The following is a 26,577-nucleotide window of genomic DNA, read 5'->3' as shown; positions in this document are numbered from 1 at the left end:
ATATTTTATAAAATGACATGTTTGAGCTGCAGTCACCTGGGACATCCCAGGGAACTCAGTGAGCTTTGCTTCCAAACAGAGAGGTGCAGGACGGCACAGTAAAAGTTGTAGCTTGTAACAAAAGTCTGATCCTTGCACAAGGACACTGAAGGCTATTGGCCTGGATGCGCTCTGTTTCGATTTAATTCTGGATTCTAGACAATTCAGTACATTCTTCTGCTATCCAGTCCAGATGGGTCTTGAGAGTCTGCCAACCCTGCCCATCACAGGAGCAGCCCATTGCAGAATGTGAACAGTAACCCATACATCCTACAACACATCCAATCCTCCTCTTTCTCTCGAAGATGCATTCCAGGACTCAGAAGGCAATTTTGGTGTCCCTCTCTACTATCTGTCCCTCTGCTTCTTTCCACAGAGCTCCATGAATCTCCCTCCTGACAAGGCCCGTCTTCTCCGGCAATATGACAACGAGAAGAAATGGGACCTTATTTGCGACCAGGTAAGAGGGCTGGAGATAGAAAGAGACTTTGCCAACATGAAAGGGACAAGACATGTCAGGGCACATCAGCTGATGACTCAGGCAAGAGGACTGTTGCCAGAAACAGCATTTGGTCCCCTTGATCTACAGGGCTTTGACTTCCTTTAAAAGAGCAGGCAACATCTCCTTATCTTAAGGCACTCTTTATACATGGCTGCTGAAGTTTTTGGCATATATGTATATGTGTGTGTGTGTGTAGAGAGAGAAAATAGTCCCTCTGTTATCCCTGTGAACAATGGGAAACTTCTATACCTGATCCAGGTAGAACCCCTTTACAGACCAACTGAGAAAAAAACCTAATTTCACTTATAGCTCCTGTGCTTTTTAAACTCTGGACAATTTTGGTCAGTTTGATATTCTGTAGAGCATCGTTTCTCAAAGTATGGTCTGAGGACCCCTGCGGGTCCCCCAAGACCCTCTCAGGGTTCTGCAAAATCAAAATTAGTTGCCAGCCTATGCTGAAAAATAATACAATAGTAAAATCCCATCAAACAATTGTGAGATGCATAGTGGCAGCGAATATGTCAATTTTAGTTTTTAATATGGTAAATATCAATAAATATAATCCATACAAACAGAAGTGCTTTGGGGGTCCTCAATAATTTTTGAAAGTGGGAAGGGGTCCTGAGAGAAAAAAGTTTAAGAAACATTACTATAAAGCACAACACTTAAAAGACACGAGAGAGGCCTGGCATTTTCATGGGGTATCCGTGAGATACCACCCGACAGGACTCACTGCTAATACTTCCCTTATTTCCCTTTAAAAAAAAAAAAAAAAACTGGGGAAGTTTGGCCAAGAAAAGTGGTTGTGTGCTACAGCCCAGAAACTTTTCTCAAGAGCAGTACATGGGCACAGAATCCCTGGGATAATTCTTGGGTTCTTTTAAAGGAAAATTGCCTTTCATGAGATGTGCTGTCAGGGGAAAACCACCTGGGGAGGAAAACAAATCCTGTAAAGAACTGCTGTGCTCAAACACACACACGTATATGGGCAATATTTGTCCATAGAATTAGAGGAGGCTGTCAGGATCAGGCTGACACTGTGGACGATTAAAGCCCAATGTAGGACATTTAATACGCTCGCCAATCTCGTACCTGAAGGCCTTTCATCTTGCAATAATAGCAGCAACTTAAGAACTAAGTGCCCAAACTCCATTAATTCATTTGGCAAAGAACACAACTTTGGCAAGAAAATGGTTTTCAGGTTGGTTATTTACAACCTGATCCTATATTCCTGTGCATTAGAAGTAAAACTCATGCAGAACAATTGTGCCTATTCTTACCGCCTTGAAATCAGCGGGATAGACTTTTCTAGCATGTGAGCACAAGAAAAGGGCTATTGAGGAGCCAGAGCAGAAAATATCCGGGTGGAGCGCAAACTGAAAATGGCTTTCCTTTCAGGTTTATTAGGGAAGCAGCCATAAAGAAGCATCTGCTATTTGGATTAGTAGGAACCTAAGTTGAGTCCCTGGCTGGCGTGCGTTCAGTACAAGTGAGCGCTCTCCTTCACATACTGAGGGAGGCTTCTGGGTTAACAAATCCCTAGTGCTGGCCTTCAAAGACTTCTTGCATACCCAATAATTCCCTCCATCCCTTCCCTCCATTTCTTTTTCCTCCCCAACATGGACCAGGAAAGGTTTCAAGTGAAGAATCCACCTCACACATATATCCAGAAATTGAAGAGCTTCCTCGATCCAGGAGTCACCCGGAAGGTAAGCCTTAAAAGTCTTCTTTAAAATGGCTTCCAGTGTTAGGAGGATGGTGACCAAAGAAACCTTTCCCCCTCCCCTCCCCTCCCCTCCCCCACACTTTATGGTTCACTAAAGCATTAGCTGTGCATTGGCCCAAGCAGAACATTATGAAAACCAATCAAGTGTAAGGGAGGAGTCATTATAGTGGAAGCTACTGAATATACAGTTGTAACTGTAAAAAATAAATATACCCTACAACCCACAAGTTGCAGTGATTTATCTACTAACCCACTGGGCAGGCAGCAACTTGGCAATGCCGAACAAGCAAATGGGACTCGGTGGGCACTACACACAAGGCCTTCGTGCCACTCAGAACCACCTCCGAACCTCCACAGTGCAGGCCATGCTTAACAGCAGCAGCAGCTATTTTATTTTTTCTCAAAAAAAAAAAAAAAAAAAAGATAGTTACCATTGAATCAAGCCCAAATCCTTCTGACTTATGGACATATCCATCTTGTTAATGGTTAGACACATCCTCTTTTCCAAAATCTATAATAAATGGTATTAATAATTTATTTATTTAGTTATTTAGTAGGCTTGTCCCTGCCCATCTCCCCACAATGGGGGACCCTGGGCGGTAATTAATAATAATTATTAAATGGTATTAATAAATAATTATTAAAATGATTATTTTTTATTATTAATAAATAATGAAGTAGGGGGATATGAAGAGTGATGGAAAAGGAAATGCCAGCATACTTAACCTGATGGTCAATCCTGTCCTTGCAAATCATGGTTCATTTGTAAAATAAACAGAGTGATTGCACTGAATACTGTTAGAACAGGGAGTTCTTTATGCTTACAGAAGTTCCGTCGGAGAGTGCAGGAATCCACCAAAGTGCTAAGGGAGCTGGAAATCTCTCTAAGGACTAATCACATTGGGTAAGTTATTGTTAACCAACTTTTTGAACAAGTGTATCATGTGTCACGTTGAAGTCTGAGAGAGTGCCACTTGAGTAGGCATGACATTTGATGTTGTGTGTTCTCCCACAAGGCTAGGGTATTTTCTCTCTGGCTGCTGGATTGCATAAATCCTTACTTTGCTCTGATCCACACAGTTCTTCGTACATTCAAGTTGGTCTCTAAATACAGAATAGCAGTTAATGCTCATTAGTGGGCAAGCCTAAACTATAATACAGGTGATTGCTGGGTTTGCACAACGTACCAGATTAGACTTTATAGATTATGGTTCGATATTTCTGAGATATTATGTTTTAATATATTGTGTGAATTAAGCCCTCCCATTAAGCTAAAAAAAGGATTATTTGGGGGGAGAGGGCATAGTATTCTATGTGAACACCACAATTATGTTTTGTTAACTTGTGTGTTGTGAGAACCCAGCCAGGAGATGGGTTGTCAGAAGGAAGAAAGTTAATCTGGGTCTTTTCTGACTTGAACTCTTCCTGTGCTATAGCTTCAAAGCAGCCCTTCTGTCTGACAAGAAGACAGATTTAAGATAGGAGCCATTTCCCATTCAAGTGCAGTATTTTGAACAGGGAAACGCTGATTTCATCCCTTGTCTTCCTTACTCCCTAAATTTTGTGTCTAGATTGCTACAGCCTACCAGAGAAATTCCTATCCTATCTAAAAGGTTTGCAAGCCTGCTATGGAGAGTTAGGAAATGTGTTCCTGTCTCCCACCTGTCCTGGTTCCAGCTGGAAGGGAAACACCAACAAGAGCAGGAAGCTGAACTGTTCCTGTCCTTGGATTCTGGGCACGGTTGGGTGGGAATTCCTCAGGTTGGCTGGAACTGACCCCAAGGGTGACGCTTAGTCAGCAAAGCCCCTTGGTGAGGACTGAACAAACAGTAACATGGGGTGTGAGATTCAGGAATCAGAAAGGGATGAGGGATTGCCAAATGCTAGGAGTGTGGGGCAGAGTCAAATATTTTACATCCAGTGAAATGGGGTGCATGGGTGAATTTCTGGTGAGAATCGTGGTGCATACAGTGTCAGAAAAGAGCCCATTCAGGCTTTCTATTCCAAAACTCTTCATTAAGTCAAGACTCAACTGTTCTGCAAGCACAGGGTGCAGCGTTAAAGATCCCCCCTGCCCCACATCATCTGAATTATAGTAGATAGTGAATTATGGACACAAAGGACTAAAATCTGGAAATCCAAACTACTGTGTTCAGCTGAACAATCCAAACAAGGTAGCCAGCCAGGTCATGTGAAGTTTTTATTTCTTTATCTTCAACATTTACAATATATCCCATGTTTCTCTAGGAGCTCAGAACTACAGTATGTATGTGTACTCCACCTGCCCATTCTTGAGGAATATGCCAGTAAGGAAAAAAGGACCTTAGAAGCTCCTTAAAAATAAGGACATCCTTTTTCATAGCCTAGAAACTGCTAGAGGTATGATTCAGCCATATTATCCCCAGCTCAGTGCTGAAAGGTAGAATTGGGCTGAGAGACAGGGACCAGCCCACTGTTCACTCAGCCTGTATGGGAAGATGAATTTGGAATTTTCTGATCTTAATCCAAGTCTTTAATCATTGTACCTCACTCCATACTGCTCTTTAACCAGTATACCAACTCTCTTCCAAAGCTACTAATTTTATTTAATGGGATGGAAAATTTGCCATGTAGCCTGTAATATGGACAATGAAAGTTAAAAGTGCTGTAACAATCAGCCCTTTATAGAAATAGTTTGGACTCTTCTGCCAGGACTGTTTATTGTGGTCAAGAAAGCTAGGCTTGCAATTAATTATCACAGTGTTTCTTTCTCCCAGGCACCCGGAAGGGGAGAAAGTTTTCTCCCCCAAAGCACCACTATGTTATTAAAAAATAATTTTCTGGCACCAAATGGTGACCTCTTCCTTTTGCTTGTCAAAGCACTGGTCAAGGAGAAAGAATGCATGGAGATAGCTGAAAACTGTTTTTTAAGAGTTTACCGGACCATGTTGAAGCAAACAGTCTCCGCTCTAATGTCACAGTAGATAGAAATTATTCCCTCAATTAGGGAAGTATGGCATTATAAATGTCAAGTTTTAATTGTTATTGGCAACAGTGATGATGCAGGCTTTATTGTGATGACAAATATGATACGTTGTGCTAAATGGCATGAAAAATGGCAAAGTACTGTACAATGATTTATTGGAATAATATTTCATGCTCTGGTTCCTATACAAGAGTGAGAAAAAAATTATATGTGCAGATTTTACTGAAAATAGATACATGTAAATCTTTTCTGCTTCCTAAGAGTGAGTCATGGAAGTTATTTATGGGACATTTTCTGCACTCAGAACCAAACATTATAATGAGAAGACAAGAATAACTGGGCCAGCATCTCTTCCGCAAGAGAAAGCTCAGAAATCTATGTTGGCTGAGCAGAACAACAGTCAATACATTTCAACTTTTCTTTTGGATGTGTCATTCCCATCCACCAATTGTTTCCTTCATGGTGCAAAGTATAAGAGGGACCACCCTGTGATCATCCTACTTTCCATCTCTGTTGTGCTCCTGTTATGTACATAAAAGGGTTAAGGCTGGATAAACAAAGGCCCCTCCGTTTGGGACGGTCCATGCTAGTTACCCACAGTGGAGTTTCCGGTGGTTTTGAAAGTTCTGTGCCTTTTGATAGATACAGATAGATCATATAGACCAGTGTTTCTCAACTTTGGCAACTTTAAGAAGTGTGGACTTCAACTCCCAGGATTCCCCATAAACACGTGATTTGCCTAGTATGGCTTAATTTCCATAACCAACTAGCCACGGAATTCAACATTTCTGGGAATGGAATCGGATAATTTGGTACAGAATGTTGAGTGGCTTTGTTTGTTTTAAAAAAGAAACAACCATGATAAGAATATAACTTGGAGCGTGTCCCTGACTTGGACACAGCAGAATCACTGGGAGAGAAAGACTTTAGGAGGATATGATTAAGATGGGGATAGGGTTGGGCACGGGGGGAACAGGCTCTAATTCTCTGGGGGAGAAGGGAGTGTGCAAGGACACAAAGCAATCCCTGCTCATCTGTACCGTCTTGGAGGGTAACCTGCTTGCGTGCAGGCAGTCTTCCACTGCTACAAACATCCCCATGTCCTTGATAGGATTTCCTCTATCTTTCTAAAGCTTACTTTTGCTTTCTGGTAAACAACAGGCTTGCCTAGTCAGATAAATTATTTTAGAGGAGAAAAGAGATCCCATAATGTAACCCAGCAGGGTTCAGTCCAAAATTTCTCAAACATCGGTAATTGTGTCCCTCCCTCCCTCCCTCCCTCCCAAATCTTGGGCCACTTGTTTGAGCCACTGGAGATCTATTTTCCCTAGTTAGTGTTAGTGATATTCCTGGTTAGAAGCAGTCTGTTGGGCTTTCCTAAGCCCAGTGATTGTTTGCATCACACACACAAATGAATACAAGGGCACGCATGTGCTCACCCTCATCTGTGGCTTGTCTCTCACATGCCCTTGGGGCTACTTATTCCTTCCTACGAAGGCATACGATGACCTTACACTGTCAAAGGCTTGGTGGATCTAGCTTAGTATTATTTGCTGTAATTGACAATGGCTCTCCAGGTCATAGGTTGAGAATGTTTCTTGTAAATCCTGGGGAGACCTATATACACAACATGTGCTCTGCCAATCAGCTGTGGTTAAACAGGCACAGCAGCAGCAGACGCATTTGTAAAGAAATAACTATATAAGCATGCATTAAAAAAAAAAAGCTGTGTGGCTTCCTCTTCTGCAAGGAACTCACACCCCACTCATAATTCCTCTTCCTTACCTGACTACAGGATGGGATTTGCCTTAGAGAGCCTTTGCTCCCTCCTCCACATCCTTTAGCCTTCAGCAAATGCACTGAGGACTCTAAATTAGCAGTGCAGCCACTGAAATCAGACAGGAAACACACTGGGGTTGGAGGCTGAAGTTCAGACAGGCAGGAAATGGGCGGGTGTAAAGAGAGAAAGAGAAAGAGACCATATGGGTCCAGATGATTAATGGACAAAATTGCAGTCAGCCAAAGCTACTTCAGGAAATAACACGCATACTGAAACCACTAGCTGCAGGCATTCTCTCTGTTATGATGTACAGTACTTGTTCCTGGGTTGGCACATCTCCACGTACAAAGTTACACACATTCACAGCTTCATTTGGTACTACCCAACAGGTACAGTTTGATTCTTTCCCTACAGATTCGTCAGATTAGTTCCCCATGTCACTTCTCTCCTTGCATCAATGACTACAAGAGGCTGAGGGATCTCCAGCAGATGTCTTGGAGCCTAAGCAAACCCTCCCTTCCCTGCTATTGAAAGATAAAGTTGTACCAGTTGCTTTGTTTACAGCAACTAGGGGCTACCACAATCTCCCCGAACACACATTGGGTGGGCCACAGTTGGTGGTTTCCTTCTAAATTTATCACGTTCTTCTGTTTTCTGTGAACCCTGTCCAGTTTATATACATCACTCCAAAACTCCAGACTGAACATAGTCCTACAAATGAGCTGAGTTTGATTGGAGTTACTGAAAATGAGAAGTGTTGATGTCTGATGTCTAGGCTGGTGCCTCTGAAAGTTGGAGATAGGCGCTCACTTGAATGTAGTCTTTGAGAAAGAAGTTCCCATTGGGAAGGGACACCCCACTGGAGCATATTTGCTTTGCATACACAATTCCAGTTTCAGTCCCATGAATCTTCAAGTTGGTCTCTGTTGAATAGGCTACCCCCCCTCAGACTGTTGTCATTCATGTGAGTTTTCACGTATCTAAATCAGGGGTTCCTAAACTTTTTGCCATCACACCTCCCTTTAGTGTAATCTTAATGTACATACCTCCCCTAAAAATCCAAACACCCAAATGAACAATGAAAACAATATCTTGAAACTTTGGGAAATGTGTATTTATTGTATCAACGTACAACTAAAAAGTTCTTCACGCCTCCCCTGGACTCTGTCTGCACCACCTCCCCAAAGGAAGTATACCTCACAGTTTGGGAAACCCTGCTCTAAATACTAATTCAGCGTATTGCAGGAGACAATGAATTCTATTTTTGTGCAAGATTCTATGCACCTGTCTAATTTACACAACAAATGAATACCCTTCCTTTTTAGGCAAAAATTCACCCCTGAGTTCTTAACATAAAACAAGATTAGATATGATCAAGTGTAACCAGTGTTTATGAAAATAGTAGAAACAGAAGAGCCAACAAGAAGGAGGAGGAGAAGGAAGATGAGATTAATTTTAGCCAAAGTATTACAATTTTCAGGGTGTACATAAACCCAGGTTGTAGCAACCCATTCCTGAGAGTCACAATCACTTGGATTGCCATAGTCAAATTGATGAAATGGCAGTGTGAACCTATGAACCTAAAGACACTGAGGAGGAGGAAAGAGGAGAAAATTATATTGGGCAGCAAGCAGGATTCAAGGAATTGAAAGAAATGGATGTGACTGATGTGCCTATTGAAGGATTCCAAGTTAATATCTAGTGGAGCTCAATGATTAAGTGTCAGGTAGGCCATAACTGTTATTTTGTTTTTCTCTTTATCTGTAAATTGCCCAGAGTGGTCAAGGAGCCAGGTGGCCTCAAAATTGGATGGATAAACAAATAAATACCTTTCGTTAAACACTCTTTGAGAATATAAAGAGGCAATCCTGCATCAGCTGGAAATCCTGGGAGGTGTTGCCCCATCTGGAGGGCATTAGGTTGGGAAAGCTGGTTGGAAGGATAGACCTCAAATAGCACCACAGTTTGAGTCTGAACACAGTCTGTAAGTCACATCACTAAAATAAGTGACATTTTGGGGTCCAATTTGGTTTTTTGTTTTTGCAGATGGGTGCGTGAATTTCTCAACGATGAAAACAAAGGCCTGGACGTGCTGGTGGACTACCTCTCATTTGCTCAGTGTGCAGTGATGTAAGTAACTGTGCCCTGGTTCTTCCTCATCCTTCATAATATGTCCTAACTGTGGACATTTCATGTTGGTGTCATACATTCTTAAGAGTGGCAATAACAGGTGTAGAAAGACATAATGAGATTTGCATGCTGAGTGGACAGTGGCATTTTGGAAGTTTGGTTTTATGCCAGGGACCCTTCATCTCATTCAGATTCTCGGACAGAGAGAAGAATATAGATGCTGCTTTCAGCATTTTCCATGCCAGGCCTCCTGTTCATTAAGGAAGACTCCTTAGCTGGCACTTACAGATCACAGTTTACATTAGAGGTATTTCCAGGGGAAAAATCTGCTGGCTGCTTGGCTGTACAGTATGTCTTGGTAGAGTAATAAGACAAACAAAAATGACAGCTACAAATGAATGATTGGTTAATGGTCTGGCATTTAATTAGTTAATTAATTCCATTAAAAATAATGTGCTCCACTTTTCTGAACTGAGGCTGGAGATACTACTGGAAGTGCAGCAAGTGAAAGATATTGTTGTATACTTTTCTTTTTGCTGGTACCCAAAAAGGAATCTGAAGCTCCATTAATTCATGATCCGTAGGATGTCCTAGATTAAGGATAGCAGCTTGAAGATCTAGGACCATATGTGGCTCTCAGGCCTAATTTCAAAGCTTATGTACGTCTTTTCTTTCCCTGCTGTCTGCTGCTTGGTTGAGAGACAGGGTAGTGTCAGAAAGATGGTAAGAGAGAGAAAAAAGGGGTTTGAGGGGTGATGTTGTGCTGTTACAGTAGTCAACTACAGATTGCTTTGTTTCCATTGTACATGAAGCCTCCAACAGATGGCCTAGATTGGTCCCCTGAGTCCTCAAGAATTAGTCGGAAAGGCCATATAATTCCACATTGCAATAATATTTAGGCATCCTAACAGAAACATGAAAAGAAAGACCAAAGGATATCAAAACAGGAGGAAAAAAGTCCTGTTTCTGGCAGTTGTTTTGAGGAACACTGCAGAGAGCTAACCGGCTCTGTTCTTGCTTCTGTTTGGACATATTCAGCTTGAATTTGCCCAGATGTCTTTGCTAGTTAAGTCCCAAGGGCCCAACAGACAAGGGAGCTCATGATATATACATATTGTGTATCTCTATTATATCAGGAATGGTGGGGCGTGAGGCCATCTGCATCAATGCCATTTTCTGTGCTAGGCTAGTTCTGACTGGAAGGTGAAGAAGTTGTCCTCCTTATCCTGATAAATTCTTAGCTTGATCTTTCTGCCTTGGCAGCTTCTTTATTTCATTTTTTCAAGTTATCCCACTCTCAGGAAGCAGGCCTCTAATTTTAAACCACCAAATTACATTAAAACATATAAAACAGAGCAGTAGCCCAAACCAGAATAAAACAGTATTAAAACAGCAGCAGAAAAGCTAACAGAAGAGAGAAATTCAGAGTAAATAGAAAGTTTGTGAATCTTGGTGCTAGGTAAGCTTTCTTAAATCTGTATACCCTTATGGCTGTGTTACTGGGCTTTTCTTAGTGATAGACTTCTTATTTGCTCTCTCTCTCTGTGTCTGAGTCTGTATGTAAATACTCACACACATACATACAAAAAAAAAATTATGATACATTAAACCTATTTTCTTTTCCCCCCCAATATTTTATTAGAATTTTTCAGTACAATAAAAGTATAAAAAAATTAAAGGAAAAATAAAGAAAAAAGAAGATAGAAAATAAGTAAAAAAAGAAAAGAAGTGCAAAAATGAAAGAAAACATAGAATTATGACTTCCACTCTTCTTTCTATCGAGTAATTGCCATTTTCCTTTTTCCCCTTCCTCTTTAATCCTTTTTAATCCCCAAATCCGTAAATCGTACATTAAATCTCTTTTCTGACTGAGGAGTGCTAAGCTTTTGGGTCAAAGAGATCTCAACTTTCAGCAGTGATGTAGCTAGGCAATTTTAGACTCTGGCTTTAATGGTGAGGTGGGCCCCTTCTCTCTCTCTCTCTCTCTCTCTCTCCATCTGTCTGTCCATCCGTATACACACACATATACATACCTTCACATAATGGGAACCTGTTGTAGTCTTTGAAATTGCATCCCCAAAGTTCTATCTTAACTGCACCAATGCCTGTCAATCCAGGTCTGGGACAATATAAAAAGAAAATCAGCTTTTGGTTGTTTTTGTCCAAAGCTCATCTTTTGAAACAGTATGGCAAGACATCCATATGTAAGAAGAAACTAACTTGGGAAAAGAAGACAGAAAAAGCAAGGGAAGATAGCAATCACAAACATAGCATCCAAATATAAGTAGAATTAAGGTAGTTAGTTACATGTTATATTCTTGAATAGGATCTTGAGTTTCATAACAAAAGCAGATTTTATGACAGAGAGGATGGTCTGAGTGAGAATAGCTTGGCCTTCTGGATAGACATTTTTGGGGTCCCAGACTAAGAAGAAAGCCTCAGATATTGGGAGGCATCAGAGATAAGTGAAAACCAGTCTTTTTGCACAGATTGACTGTTTTTCTTCCAACTGTCCAGTATCTTCATTTCTGATGTCAATGATTTAACCAAAAAAATAAAAAAGTAGGTAGCTGATAAACTTGCATTCTTAGCAATTCCATTCTTGAATTAAAAAAGAATTGAGCAGATCTACCTGGACAGACCATGGTGCAAATACCTTACACTTTGGATGTGAATTGTATCACAAAAGGTGTGATTTAGAGGGATTACTGAACTTCATCAAAATATAAGGACTTATCAGAGCTGCTTTATGAGAGAGCTCTAAAGTCAGAATACTGTGACTGAAAAAGTCTCTTAGGCAGAAATCTAGAGAGGACTTCCAGATCTTAACACTCAGAAACAGGGTGAGACAAGAAGGTTTTATCTATCTATCTATCTATCTATCTATCTATCTATCTATCTATCTATCTATCTATCTATCTATCTATCTATCTATCCAAAGTTACCATCTTTTGAATTGACCTTTTAAATAGATCAGGAGCCAGTATAATAATCTTAATACTGTTTAAAGAACATCCTGAGAACGACTTGTGAAAAAGCACCCAATTGGGAAAACTGTTCCTCCTTTAACAAGGAACTTCCTTCAGCTGTAGCCACTCCAGGAGTCTGTTATAAAACAGTGACTCCATCCAGAATTCATCACAAATGGGACCAGCTATTCCCAAGATATATGCCTGAAATTAAGCTGTGTAGTCATATCCTAATGCAAACACCATAGTCTTTGAAGCACACCTGGCTGCAGGCCAGAAGGCACAAGCTGATGCCAGAGAGAAGACTGTGTTTAATATAAACCTAGCCCTTGGCATGGTGTGGAATATACCGTTGGTTGTATATTGGTGTACCTCTACTGTAAAAATGCCCTGGGAATTTCTGTTGTGTTCAGGCAGAGCATTAAAATATACCTTGATGTTGATTTCTGTATGCTGAGATCTTACTTACAGAGAGGAAATTTGACTGCCCATCAGCACCTTGTCATGTTCTATGCTGCTGGCTTGTGGCTTGCAGTAACCTCCATCCCTTGGGAATCCAGACCTTGACCCTTCCATGCAAGCTTTTGCTCTAAGGCTTCCCTGTGTGTATGGTGTATGTTCCCTGTCTGCCCTCCAGGTTTGATTTTGAGGGTCTGGAAAATAGCGAGGATGGAGCGCTAGAGAAGCTGAAATCTTGGAGCAGGTCCATAGAGGATCTGCAGCACCCCAGCACCCTGTCTGCTCCCTACGCCAACAGTCTTGCTCGCTCTGCGCGCCAGTCTGCTCTCCGGTATGTACCTCTGTCTTGCTGCAACCTCCAGTGTGTATCCTGTTCAGCGGTGCCATTTATACAGTAATAAACCTGCCCTGCTTTCTGCCCTCCAGGGGATGCTGTGTGCTGATTTCTTCTTCCCACTCCCATCCTTCCCCCTTGATGTTCCTCTGGTGGTAGCTGGCCATGTCTTCTCTCTGCTCCAGGCCTTGTCCTTTGCCCTGCTCTGTTTGCCTGTCTTTGCTGGGTCTCCTGTTCTCTCTTTTTTTCTGTCCTTATTACCTTGGTAAGTATCCTCGTTCTGGGTGGCATGTAGAGTGTACAGTGATGTACGTCCCAGGCTGGATAGTGGCCTGTGTGCATGCAGATATGTGTGGGCCTGTGGACAAGAGCCCCCGCTCTCCATGGCAGACCTGTTGGCTTGGAGGCAAGTGGGTGGTTGAGTAGGTGCATAAGAACTGGCCTGTGCCTGGATGACAACTTGCTCAGGCTAAAAAAGCCCAAAGAAGACCAGCTGCTCTTACAAGACCAAACCCTCACAGGAGTTCATCCTTGCTGAGGGAGCAGCTGCAAAGCCAGAGCCTGGCCATCTGCCCTGACAGCACTGGCACCCACCAGAAAGAAGGTCAATAGGTCCTCCCTCTGGTAAGCTGCTACTGCAGTGGTAATGTGCAGGACAGGCAAATAGATGCCTTCCAAATATTTTGGGCTTCAACTCCCATCAGTCCCAACCAGCAGGACAAGGAGCAAGGGATTGTGGGAACCATAATTCAAAATATATGGGAGGCATCAGAATGCTGTGTTGGATAATAACAATAGTAGCTTTGAAAGATCCAGTGTCTTCCTGCATTGTCCTCTGTGTGTGTGTACCATATATATATATATACATATACATATATACTGTATGTCTATATGTATATATATATCCCTGCAGCACTAGGAACAGCTAAGTTCCTGCACAGAACCCTCAAACTCCCAGGCCTCTGGTAGAGGACCCGAGATTGAGGAAGATGCAGACCACCCATAGGGGTGAGAGGGGATTTTTTTTATATGAATGACAAACCTTCAATCTCATCTGCCTTGACAGGAACAGAAAGGAATAGAATTGAGCATTTGAGGGGAAGAACTAAATTTTATCATTACAACTTTTGGAGATGTCCTCTCTTAGCTGAACATTCTTTTCTAGTGATGACATCTGAAGCTTTCACCTCTTAGGTTTTCTCTGTCATTCATATGTTTAGGTTGTATGCCGCATTTCTGATAATTAACTAGCTTCTTTATTCCTCATGGAAGACATTTTTTTCTTCTAAATTTGGATTTATTTTCGACTGACAAAAATCTATAATTTGCTCTCTGTTTTTTAAAACATTTTAATTGCTTTGCTTTTGGTTTTCCTGATTTTGGTTGATAAAAACCAATGCGCCTTCATCTTGCTGGAATAAAGATGGGATGTTTTGAGTTTTTTTTCCTGAGAAAATCAGATAATAACTGGAATCAGATAATAACTTCCATTAGCTCCTGGAAAATGCTTTAAACACGGGGATAATCCCCTGAATGGCTTGAAGTTGCTTCCCAGAAGAAGTGTATTTTTCTACCATTTCTTTTGTTTCCCCCATGCCCCAAACTGCTCTGCCTACCAAGATCTGCAAAGCAGGAAAAGAGGGAAAAGCTGTAGGTTGTCTTTTGACTGGCAGTGCCAGGAGCCTTCTATCTTAGAACAGCCATCAGATTGCAAGGAAGGTCCTGTGGCCACACAGCCTTTCCTTTTCCCGAAGGAGAACATACATCTTGGGCAAATCTCCTGACAGAAGCCGGTGGTTCTAATTCCAGTGTTCTTTCTTAGCTGTGGCCATGACTTCATCCTTGGCAAGTGGCAGCATTCTTTGGGGGACGTTACTGCTTCTTGCTAAATGTAGGGCTGTTCTCTTTGGCAGATACACCACACTTCCCAGCAGAAAAGCTCTGAAGAACTCACGGCTGGTGAGCCAGAAAGATGACGTCCACGTGTGCATCTTGTGTTTACGGGCTATCATGAACTATCAGGTATTGTTGGCTTGACCCTTAGTAGTGCTGGCTTCGAGCTGGGATAGGGGTTTCAAGGGCACTTGCCTGTGGTGAATTTGTAGGAAAACTGAATTCTGCCCTCATAGAATCAGTGTTTATAAGTTTGTGTATGCATTTTATTACATGTATAGTTTGGGGCTCTGCCCAAAGAGAACTTTTGGCTTGAACACCTGAGAGATTTTTTGGGCCCGGAAGAGAAAATAGGGTGGGAACTCAGTACTATTGTTACTTCTGCTGGCACAGCGCCTCCTGCTGGTCAACGTTTCTTCTCCCCAAAGCCTTTCCCCCACTTATCCCCAGTTGGTTTTGGCTCTCCAAGCAATGTTGTAGCATCTCATTGACTGGAGCTAATGATGCGGTATCTCTAATGTCAGTAGCAACAAAGAATTTCACTTATCTCTTACCCTAAAAGTTCAGTTCTGTCTAAAAGAATTCAGTTGTAAATGGAATGTTGGAAGATGGGGGACACCACCACTAAATAGTGTGTTTCCAAAGAGATATCTGAGGTGGTGAGTTGCAGCGCAACTGATATGATTGCTCTTGTTAAATTCCTATCCTTTTTTCCTTCTTTTACTCCTCCCACCCTATTATCCCAGTATTCTGTATGATAATTTCTAGCTATCTGTCATATTTATGAAGGAGAGCTATGCTGCATGTGACATTTTAAGAGACTTAATAATTAGTTTATTTACATAAAATGTCTTTTTTAAACATATATGCATGCCTACTCATCATGATATCACCTGTCAGGATACTTAGCTTAATGCAAAGTACAGAACAATACTAATTTATAATAAGCCAAAGAAATTAATGACATGAGGAAAAAAAGGAAACCTATCTAAAGCTAGTTTACTCCAACACCTTTCACTGTATCTCTCCATACCTTTTTCTCTTTGCAAACCATCCTTGTTTCCACCACATCTGCACAGTGCTTCAGATACTGTTGTCTGTTGTTTATATTTCTCACTTCTGTCTTTTTCATCACCTTTATCTAGTCACAACTTTCTCGGCTCTCGTTCCTCTTAGCCCATTCACTCTTCCATTATATGTTTGTTTGCAGTTCAGTTCTCATTTATTCTCTTCATATGACCATCATCTCAATGTACTTTTTTGTACTAGTCACTAATTTTTTACTCAGTCCACATTCATTCATCCCCCATTTATTCATTACCCTTTTTTTGTTTTTCCGTAAACTCATCTTGCTATAAGTACTCTATTCTCACTGCATTCAATTTACTTTTATATTTCTCCTGATATACCAAACTTTCACTTTCATATAACAAAGCTCTTACACACAACAGTGTTTTGCTTCTTTCAACATTCATTCCTCGCAGTACGAATGCTCAATTCTCCCCAAATCTCATCTCTGGTTCTTTCATTTATTATCATCCCCTGAGTATGAAATGCAGCTATTACCAACCTGTGGATTCCTACTTTCATATTCATCTACAACAACTTAGATAGCACCAGTCCGTATTTTAAAACATACATTTTAATTCTTTTTTTTTTAATAATTAAACCTACCCTTTCACTTCCCTGTACATATTCATCAGTATCCCTCCACAAGATCAGACCACTTGCATTCTTATTATATCCTAACCCTTTCTGTTAGTGTGACAGACACCATATACTTGTTGTTTTTTCTTTCATTTTATTTGTTAATACAGGTTTTTTACCATTTACTCATCTTCCATTCAAAGACTCAATCTAGCATATTCCATGGTCATCGATTGGCCCATAGAAATTGACCTCTGTTCCCCATCGTGATTTTGGTCAATTGAGGCTCTCATATATATATATCTGGTATCACTAATCTGGAGATTATCTTGCAAGTTACTGTACTCTTCTTTTATTCTTTTGCTTTATTTATTTATTTATTTATTAATTAAATTTATATGCTGCCCATCTCCCCCAGAGATGGGGGATAATTACTAAGTTACATCTTAAATAGGGCCTTCTGCTTTGTTTGCTGTTTCTTATAACTTCTAATATTTGTACAAATTCCTTTCCCTTCCAGTATGGATTCAATTTGGTTATGTCACATCCTCATGCTGTTAATGAGATAGCCCTCAGTTTGAACAATAAAAACCCCAGGTAAGGCAACTATATGCTCAATGAGCCCCATGGAAATGTGGATTGTTGTTTAATCTCTGAAATGTGTACTAAAGTTTATATGGTATGACTCACATGGAATATATTAATATTGCAAATTGAAACCAATTTCAAGATTCTTCAGTAATTATTGTGTTCCCAGTATCCAAGAAATCATGGAAATACAAGTTTTGTGACGGGTTTAGAAAACAAAAGATCTTCAGAACCCTACTAGAACCGCAGTCTTCTGGATTCTTTATAAAAAGGCAGTAGATGTTTTCTGAATAAATTGAAGGTGACTTTGAGAGAAGTATCACTTTCTATGGTGTGAAGCCAAAAAATGTTTCTTTTGACCCACTATTCCTGATAATCAAACAGAGTGAGCCGGGTTCTGAAATATCACAAATATTTGCAATATCTTTTTAGCAGAGTAACAGTATGATGATTTTTTCCTTTTCAGCAGTGGTACATTTTTCAAACTGCCTTCGGCTCTGAAAAACTAAACAATACGGTAATGTGGCCTATCTCCAGCTAGTGAATCTGATTTCAAACACATTTTAATTTGTAAAGCAGATGTGCATTTGGATAACTTTCAGTTGTTTCCTAGCATTGTTTGGTCTCGCTGACAGCTCTGTATACAGCCAGAAATACTGCCTAGCTGGGTTGTTGATGTAACTTCATTGATCATCTAAAATCTCCAGGTTTTACAGTGCATATCTTAAATTATTTTAGTGCATATTCCTTAATGCTTGGCATTAAATGATGAATGGATGCATATATGGAGAAGAGCAGGCATGTGAGCAAGCCATGTCTCTGACATCTTTGGATGTGTTCTGTAAAATAATATTTATAATGTTAACTATAACCATAACTCTAGTTTCTCTACAGCCCAGGGTCTTTTTTTCCTTCTGCATGGATGTCACAACTTTGTATCTTGTAATTCAGGGTTCCTCAACCTTGGCAACTTTAAGTCGGGTGGACCAACACCCAGAATTTCCCAGCCAGCCTTGCTGGCTGGGGAATTCTGGGAATTGAAGTCCACCCGTCTTAAAGTTGCCAAAGTTGAGGAACCCTGTTGTAACTGACTTCTTTTCTGATCCTTAGAAGTTAAACCACGGTGTGGGACTGAGTTATTTCTGGAACTACCTCCCCCCAAACCCTTCTACCCATCCCAGAAAATCTGGCAGGAAACACGGCTTCTGTCAATTAAGGAATGTCATCTTGCGGGACCCAGGAAGTGAGCTTTTCTGTCATGGTGCCCACCCTTTGTAACATTCCCACCGGAGATTAGATGGCCCCAACCCTGCTGGCTTTCACAAGGGCCTGAAGACTTGGCTGTATGCCCAGGCATGGGGGTCAGATTGTCAGAGTCCACATGATGGTTATTTTAATTGTTGTTTATTTGTTTTTACCTTGGCTGCCAATTATGTATTTTATGTTGTTGCTGGTTTTATTTTTAAATTGTTCTTCATCACCCAAAGTCACCACAGTGGGTGGGCAGCCATATAAATTGAATGAATAAATAAAATAAATCAGCCTTTGTAAACAAATCAGATTGCGCAAATTTAAAAGTCATCTGGCTGGATCAGGTTTTTCCATTCATTAATCTAAAATCACATTCTCCTGATTTGGGAGACTGCTAGTAAATCAGATAGTAATTCTGCATTCCATCGGGGTTGAAGTTTTTTCCCCCAGTAAAATAGGTCTAGCCCCAGTAGCTAATTCACTGGATTGTACTCCACTGAATATACTATAGAAGTTTGCCTCGTAATAAATCAGGCCACTGGTAGCAAAACTAAGTACTTTCTGCCCTACCTGGCAGTGGCTTCCCCAGGTTTCAAAGAGGATTCTTTCCCATCCCTACCTAGGAATGCAGAGAACTGAATCTATGTGGGTTTTTTTGCACTGCAGAATGTGTGCTCTATTCCAGTATGAGGAACTGGTATATACAATAATGCTTACAGGAATGTGGGTTCCTGTATTTACAAAACCTTCTAGGTTTTCTCTGAGATATATTGGGGAAAATACTTAATTCATTGATGGAGCGTGTACTTTGCATGGAAAAGGTCCCACCTAAGCAGCTCATGGTTCTGATCTGAGACTTTTGAGAGCCAGCGCCAGACCCTGAGTTTCATGATCAGACTCAGTGCATGGTGACGTATCATTTGATTTTAAAGAGCAGTGACATAATGATGACATGATTGCAAATGGGAAAGGTGTTTTTCTAATGGGAACTATCAAATGCTGAGCGGTGGATGGATTCTGCCTGCAAGTTCTGATGTTCTCAGGACCACTAACCAAGGCTGATGGGAAGGGCCTAGAAAGTTCCACATTAGGGTTAGGGTTAGTGCTGGATGTATGATCAGGATAACAATACTGCTCTTTCCAGATGGGGCATCTGTGTTTCTCTCCTTTCTCTCCTCAGGACAAAAGCGCTGGTATTAGAACTGCTGGCAGCTGTGTGTCTTGTGCGAGGCGGCCATGAGATCATTTTGGCTGCCTTTGAGAACTTCAAGGAGGTGAGGTTGCTTTGGCATCTATTTAAAAGGATAGATATTGAACTCTGAAGATGCAGGGGATTATGGGTTTTGAAGTCCAAGGCATCTGGAACACCAGATTGGGGAAGGTTATACAGATATAAGGAAGCAGATGGAAATGATGGTTAGATAGAACGACTTTAATATTAAGTCATACATCCAGAGATAGATGCAAACAGAGAGGGAGGAAAATGCAGAAAAGCTGATGTGGTGTAGATGGAGAGTGATCATCAACTTTTTTTTGCCAGGTGTGTCCCAAGTCGAATCCACTCTGGTATCTAATACCTTGGGCAGAGTGTTTGATCAGTGCAGGCTGCTCTGTCTTTTGGTGTTGTCTTGAGTCTTGAGCAGAGCCAGGCGGATACACCAGCCTGACTCCATGCTTTAACCAAGCCTATGTGCCGCTTATTTTGTTGATGTAACTCACACGCTTGCTGCCGCTGTCCACTTGCAGTCAAGCGCTTCACGGGATAACTTTCGTAGGGGTTTCATTTTCTGAAGTTCAGGGAGGTGACTCTCAGTTGCAGGGCCGTTTCAGCAGTAGCTTCCCAAAGAGCCCGACACCTTTCTGACAATATCCGCCTTTTTCAGTGGCATCTTCTCTTCCTTGTTGTGTGTCCTTAGGATGGCTCCTGAAGTGCTGGATGTTGGTCATGTGTTTATTAGATGTTCTATTTGGCTGCCGGTCCTGTTAAAACATTCAGAAGTTTGAACTAATAAAGAAAAGGCTAAAATGAATAAAGACTGAAATGGTTAAAGGAAAACAATAGGCCCTCAGGGTGCAACTTAGAAGAGAAGAGAGTGAGAGAGCATACCACTGTTTCCAGGTGGATAATTCAAACAGAGCTCATGTCCCTCCTGTGCCATCTACTGATAACAAGCCACTCTTTCTCTGGGTGTGTGGCTGGACAAAGAAATTACTCTGGGAATGTGCATGAAAGTAACAGCTGCCCAGCTATGTGAAGGAGCACTTATGGAAAAGTGTCAGCATCGGTGGAACGATGTGAATTTGGCAGGCTCATCAGGACTGAAACATGCTTACAATCCTGGCGTGTTCTCTTTTCTTAGGTATGCAAAGAGCAGCATCGCTTTGAGAAACTGATGGAATATTTCCGTAATGAGGATAGCAATATTGACTTCCTGGTAAGGAGTAAAAGCTGGGGTCTGTGTTACCAAAAAAAAAAGCATTTTCTTAGGAGTTGTTTATGCCGGCAGCTCATTTGGCCCAATCCTGGGAGGAAACAAAGTGACAGACTGAATGTATATTATCTGCCTTGATAATAAACTGTATAGACTATGGGATAACCTAGGACTACCACTGTCCCCAACTATGCTTAGCTTTGCTATCATGGATTCACCCACAGAAGAAACCATAAGTCAATGGTAGAACACAGACTTGCATTCAAAAAGTCCCTGGTCATTTCAGGCAAGATTGGGGAGGACTCCTATATAAAATCCTGGACAGATAAAGTCTATGAGTGAAAATTTAGGAGTAGGGAACCTTTATCAACCCAAGGAACACATTTATTCTAAGGAATCTCTACAGAACATGGATTAGATGGTATCAGTGTGTGAAGCCTGAAGCTTTTGCTACTCTTCTTCCCTAAAAGCAATCTCCTTCTCCATCATTAGATTAATCTATGCTTCTCTGCATGGAGGAATGGAATCTGGGCGAGATGGTGGCACTTGGCTATCTGGGAATTATGTTCTATAGGGTGTGTAGGATTTTAAAAATCCAGTTCTCTGTTAAAAAAAAAAAAGTTCCAGAAGCTAAATGAGAGTAAATATCTGGATCTGTGTGTCAGAATTCCAGCTGCCCTTTCTGTCTTTTATAGGTAGCCTGCATGCAATTCATCAACATTGTGGTCCACTCAGTAGAGGACATGAACTTCCGAGTGCACTTACAGTACGAGTTCACCAAGCTGGGTTTGGAAGAGTTCTTACAGGTAATATCTTGTCCCATCACAAAGCAAACCGCAAAGTGCTATTAAAATCTAACAATGTTTAGTCTCTCTCCATGCATAAGGCTGGTGCTTGGAGAAAGAAAATTAGGCTTGACAAAGTTAGACCTATCTCCTGTATTGTGTGTTTGTTGGCCCCACTATTCTTACATATTGTTCAGGACAACATCTACAGAGGAGCAACTCACTTGAATGCCACACAATGTTTGCTTCAAGCAATCCGGGCTGGTTCTAGATGGAGGACTCTTAGCCTTACCAACTAAAAGATTAACACATACATTGTGGCTTCAATTTCTGTGGCAGATGAAAATATGGAAAATAGCTTGAAATTGGTCAAATGAGTGCAAGATAGAGAACTATCACTTAAAAGACAAAACAGTCCTTTTGCTAACAGCATTTCTCCATAAGGAAGGACATTTCCCTCAGTCTACAAAGACTGATTCTGTGTGTTCAAATAGTTGTGTTCTATAAGTTCAGATTCTAGAAGAACGTGTTTTTTTTAAAAAAAAGTCTGCTTATAATGTATGTGCTGATAACATTTTCATTTTGATTAACAGTTTTGGGGCTTTTGTGTGGTTTCAAAATCTGCAGAACTTGTTTGATTCAAAGCAATAAGAGAAAATTTTGTACATTCTACAGGAAACAATGCCCCTTTCAAATGCTTTTCAAGCCCCCCCCCAGAAAACCCCCACCAATTTTCATAGTGAGGGCCACATGAAACTAAGCGGTAACTCTGGATTTTTTTAGAAATGGAAATAGCTTCATTTCCGTAGTTGGAAATGAAGGCCAATGTTTTATAGAAAGGCAGGCTTTGAGTTTTGTTCTTAAAGCTAAGTGCCTGTGGAGAGGAATCGGACACTGAAACAACAGAGGAACAGCAGAAACATGGAGAAGTCCTCCAGTACAGAAGGTCAGAACTCTGAAGAGCTCTTGCAAGGAAGTTTCTGTTGTGGGACCATTGGTGATAAAGTGTTGCATGTGTTTATTTATTTATGACAACATTTGTATTTTGCCAATTTCAAATACATTTCATGTTCATGTCAAAATTCAACATAATTTCAAAAGCATGTCTATATCACAAAGACAAAGCCGATTAATAATCAAACCTTCTTTCCAGGAATCCCTGAAAATTATAGTTCTCTGATGGGGTCTAAGGACTACTAACAAAATGCCTAGCATCTCATCAAACAATCAGCTCCAGAATTCTGTAGAGATGAGGGTGGAGGTGAGAGGAAGTCATGATAGAGTAATGAGAACCTATATACATTTGTATTTTTAAAAATCTCAAATTTTTCACCAGTGGCTTGATATTTGTCATGGAATGCTTTAGTGGTTGATGTTGTACAGTACTTCCATTACCTTCAGAGCTGTTTCCTGTATCTCCATTTTTGGGCTCTCAGATGGATGGCTGAGATGGAACATTTCTGTGAGGATGCATCTTTGATGATGTCATGAGTACCTCAGAGGGGCTCTATTTTGGACTTGCTGGGGACTTGGTGGCATCCAAGAGAACTCTAGGAGCCTATGGCCTTTAAGAATGTCTTCTCTCCACAGAAGTCAAGGCACACAGAAAGTGAAAAGCTGCAAGTGCAGATTCAGGCCTACCTGGACAATGTGTTTGATGTAGGTGGGCTGCTAGAAGATGCTGAGACCAAGAATGTGGCTTTGGAGAAAGTGGAAGAATTGGAAGAGCACTTATCACATGTAAGTGTACAGACTTTTGTTTAGCATAGGAAAAGCCTTACTGGTTGAATCAGCATAAAGGGCACCTAATCCAGGAACCTGTTTTGCCTGCAGGAACTGCATAGACTGTTTAAGAAAATGTCCTTCCCCTTTGCACTTATTTACTCTTTAGTGTAAAGTGGTATATGCCACCAGACAGGGAGGTTCCATTCAGTTGTTAAACATTTATTTATCTCACCCCTTCTAAGCTGATGACAGGGTCACCCTAGCTTTTAGAACGTAGGGATTTTAATTGTAAAGAGTCTGATAGCTGATCCATCTAGGTCAGAAGTGCCTATCCATAACTCAAGGAGGTGAGACAGAAGTTTTTCTAGCCCTGCCTGGAGATGGCAGGAATAAAATTAGGGAGTTTCTGCATGCAATATAGAAGGTCCCACAAATTCAGTACATTGACTGAGGTGTAGAGATTTGACTGGGGATGCAAAGGGAGGGTACAATCAAGCTAAAATGTGTTTTTAACCATTTAAAAAATCCTGATTGTTCTTTGCTAAAAAAAAAACCCTCATGACAATCTCAGTAGCTCATTGATGAGAGTCTGCCTCACAAGTGAGTTATTGAACATATAGTTATCAAACGATAAAAGCAGAGCTGTCTTGAATCAAAGGAAAGACCAGTTGGTGATTCCTATTCTGTTATTCAGTTGACAGAAAAGCTGCTGGATCTGGAGAATGAGAACATCATGCGGGTGGCTGAGTTGGAGAAACAACTGTTGCAGCGAGAAAAGGAATTGGAGATTGTCAAGGTTTGTGGATCAAAGAAAGGGAAATGAAGATGTTCCCTAGAGGATGGGGGGGGGGGTCTGACTTTGATTTAAAGTGATGGTTTAATCTAGATTTTCCTGGAAGCTGGTCACTGATAAGGTACTGTAGTGAAAGGTAGTTTGCTTACCCCATGGGATCTTTGTGGCCAAAGGGGAGAATAACACGCATCCCAGGAAACATCAGTTTTCATGGATGTTGTCATGGGGTGACAAATTCATTCATTCATTCATTCATTCATTCATTCATTCATTCATTCATTCATTCATTCATCCATCCATCCATCCATCCATCCATCCATCCATCCATCCATCCCATTCATTCATTCATTCATTCATTCATTCATTCATTCATTCATTCATTCATATATATTTCAAATTGGTCACCGCCCATCTCATTGTGGAGTGACTCATCCAACAGGTCCAAGCCATGCAGAACTCATTTTTTAAAAACTTCTGAATCCATATTTGAAAACCTGAAATTTGCAGGACTCCTTGCCTAGCAGATCAACATAGGAAGGGTTTCCTGCAAGTAGGAAGTTTGCTTGTTTAAAAGAACTTGTTCCTTCAAAGTTCATCTTTGTCACGGAGATGGAGCACAATTCCTATCTTTTTGTGCTACTGTCCTTCTTTTCCTAAAAACGTCTACCGTAAAATGCATCCTCTAGCATTCTGACTGCCTGACCAGTTTAGGCAGTCAGCAGAACCAAGAGTCAAGGACTTCCTGGACCACAGTATTTCAAACTGCAGTTGGGGAGGAGTTACAGGTTTCCATTCTTCCCTGGACCTGAATAAGGCATCCTGCCTCTGCTAATCTAATCTGTGAAGTTTATGTTGGAAACTCATTTTCACACATACTGATTTTCCATGTAGACAGAAGTTTTCTTCCTATGAAGGAAATTAAATTATGTAACTCATTCCTATTCTCAGCAGTGGTACGGTTGGAGATATGTGTGATTCTGCAGTTCAGTGTACAATGAACATTGCAATCTTCCCCAGTCTGGTATCTGCCAGCTGGGTTGGATTGCAACACTCATAACTCCAATTCATCTGGAGAGCCCTGAACTGGAGAAGATCTGATATGGCTGGTCCTTTGTGATTAGGGTTCCATGAAATGATGAGCAGGGAATGGTCTTTAGAGATGAGAAAGACTCTACTATATCTGTCTATCTGGGACAGGAGACCTATGAGAGTGCCAGCAACCAAGTTCATACACTGCGCAGAATTATCAAGGAGAAGGAGGAAGCCTTCCGGCATCACTATACCTCGCATCCAATGGGGAGTGACCACTTGCCGCTGCCACCACCTCCAGAAGCAGAGATCAACTTCAGCGACATCTCTGAGGATGAACTCTGCCTCCCGGTCCTGCCTCCCGTGGAGGCTGCCCCTCCTCCACCCCCTCCTCCGCCACCTCTTCCCCCACCCCCTCCTCCATTACCAGGTAGGCTTCTGTTCTAGAGCTAAGAAACCAACATCTTGCAATGAGGAGGATGCCTTATTTATTTATTTATTTATTTATTTATTTATTTATTTATTTATTTATTGTTCTTCCCTCACAGATAAGTGTCCACCAGCTCCACCACTTCCTGGCACATCTCCCTCAGTGATCCTCACGATGGGCTTATCAGGTAGATGTCAATGTCTGTTTCCCAGAATAGACCAGAGCAGGAAGATAGTGTGGCAGTTGCTGTATACTGGATCCTAGGTGCATTGGAGGGGTGGGGTTCAAGATAAATAATTTAAGTAATAATTTAGTTTCCACTTTTTAAAAAAATATGTTTCTAGCCCTTATGGGTGCTAATTTAAACTGGAAAGTCTGTGGAAAATGCCAGAAAGCCAAAAACCAACTGATAAAACTGAATTATACTGCTGGAAACCTTTGCAGAATAAATTATGTAATTTGTATGGATGGCAAAATGGCTTTTCTTGGCATCACATTTTATTGTTATGACCTTGAATTTTTAATAGTTTGAATGTCCTTGGGGAAGAGACATATTTCATTGGACTAGAATGGCAAAAACCCAAATAATTTGTTTCCATTAAAAATAAGTAGTTTAATTTTGGCTCTGGCTTCAGGTACACAACCTTAAACATGTTTCTTTGGATGTAAACTCCATCCTGTTCAAGAAAATTCATCTGTTTATTTTGAGATACAGGTTAGGCATACCATATCTGGGCTGCAAAAATCCAGATAATCACTAGGTGACAGCCAAGAGATACAGTAGACTGTAACTCTTGGCTGCCATTTTGGAGTTGTCTGGCATTTTGCAGTCCAGATATGGTATGCCTGTTACAGATCAATGGATGAATTCAGTCAGTGCTTACATATGGCCCAGGGAAAGGATTTGGTGATATGCCCAAATCACTTAGACACTTTTCTTCAGAAAATATGGCATAAGAGAAACTAACAAGTTAACCAAAACTCAACAGAAAATTGCCAGAATTCAACCCTGTTCCTCCTACTGACTTGTTGGGAATAGGCTGAGAAGTACTTTCTCTTTTCCACATAATCTTTCACTTTTCCAATGCTTTGTTTTCTGT

The 26,577-nt window shown here is 41.0% G+C and overlaps 1 protein-coding gene across 4 annotated transcripts in view; it reads left to right on the top strand.

Annotated features, from left to right (window-relative positions):
• Positions 1-26,577, top strand: part of FMNL3 (formin like 3) — an 88,201-nt gene that overhangs the window by 40,753 nt on the left and 20,871 nt on the right. For 3 of the 4 annotated variants that reach the window (XR_015795696.1, XM_088138117.1, XM_007421242.4), the window contains exons 2-15: positions 416-499; positions 2,170-2,250; positions 3,095-3,171; positions 9,059-9,142; positions 12,749-12,901; positions 14,818-14,926; positions 16,965-17,041; positions 19,464-19,557; positions 20,644-20,718; positions 21,411-21,521; positions 23,091-23,240; positions 23,920-24,021; positions 25,216-25,477; positions 25,596-25,664. Coding sequence is in view for 3 of the 4 variants with exons in the window: in XM_088138117.1 (XP_087994243.1) it covers positions 416-499; positions 2,170-2,250; positions 3,095-3,171; positions 9,059-9,142; positions 12,749-12,901; positions 14,818-14,926; positions 16,965-17,041; positions 19,464-19,557; positions 20,644-20,718; positions 21,411-21,521; positions 23,091-23,240; positions 23,920-24,021; positions 25,216-25,477; positions 25,596-25,664 (1,528 nt within the window). In the remaining variant the exon portion in view is untranslated. The remainder of the gene's footprint in view (positions 1-415; positions 500-2,169; positions 2,251-3,094; positions 3,172-9,058; positions 9,143-12,748; positions 12,902-14,817; positions 14,927-16,964; positions 17,042-19,463; positions 19,558-20,643; positions 20,719-21,410; positions 21,522-23,090; positions 23,241-23,919; positions 24,022-25,215; positions 25,478-25,595; positions 25,665-26,577) is intronic. The other variant, XM_088138119.1, reaches the window with a different exon arrangement.

This window comes from Python bivittatus, unplaced genomic scaffold (genome assembly GCF_059951505.1).
Source record: "Python bivittatus isolate LINGU-HERP-01145 unplaced genomic scaffold, Pbiv_v1 ctg000220_np1212, whole genome shotgun sequence".
NCBI classification, from domain to species: Eukaryota; Metazoa; Chordata; class Lepidosauria; order Squamata; family Pythonidae; genus Python; species Python bivittatus.
This window is presented reverse-complemented; position numbering and strand designations above follow the sequence as displayed.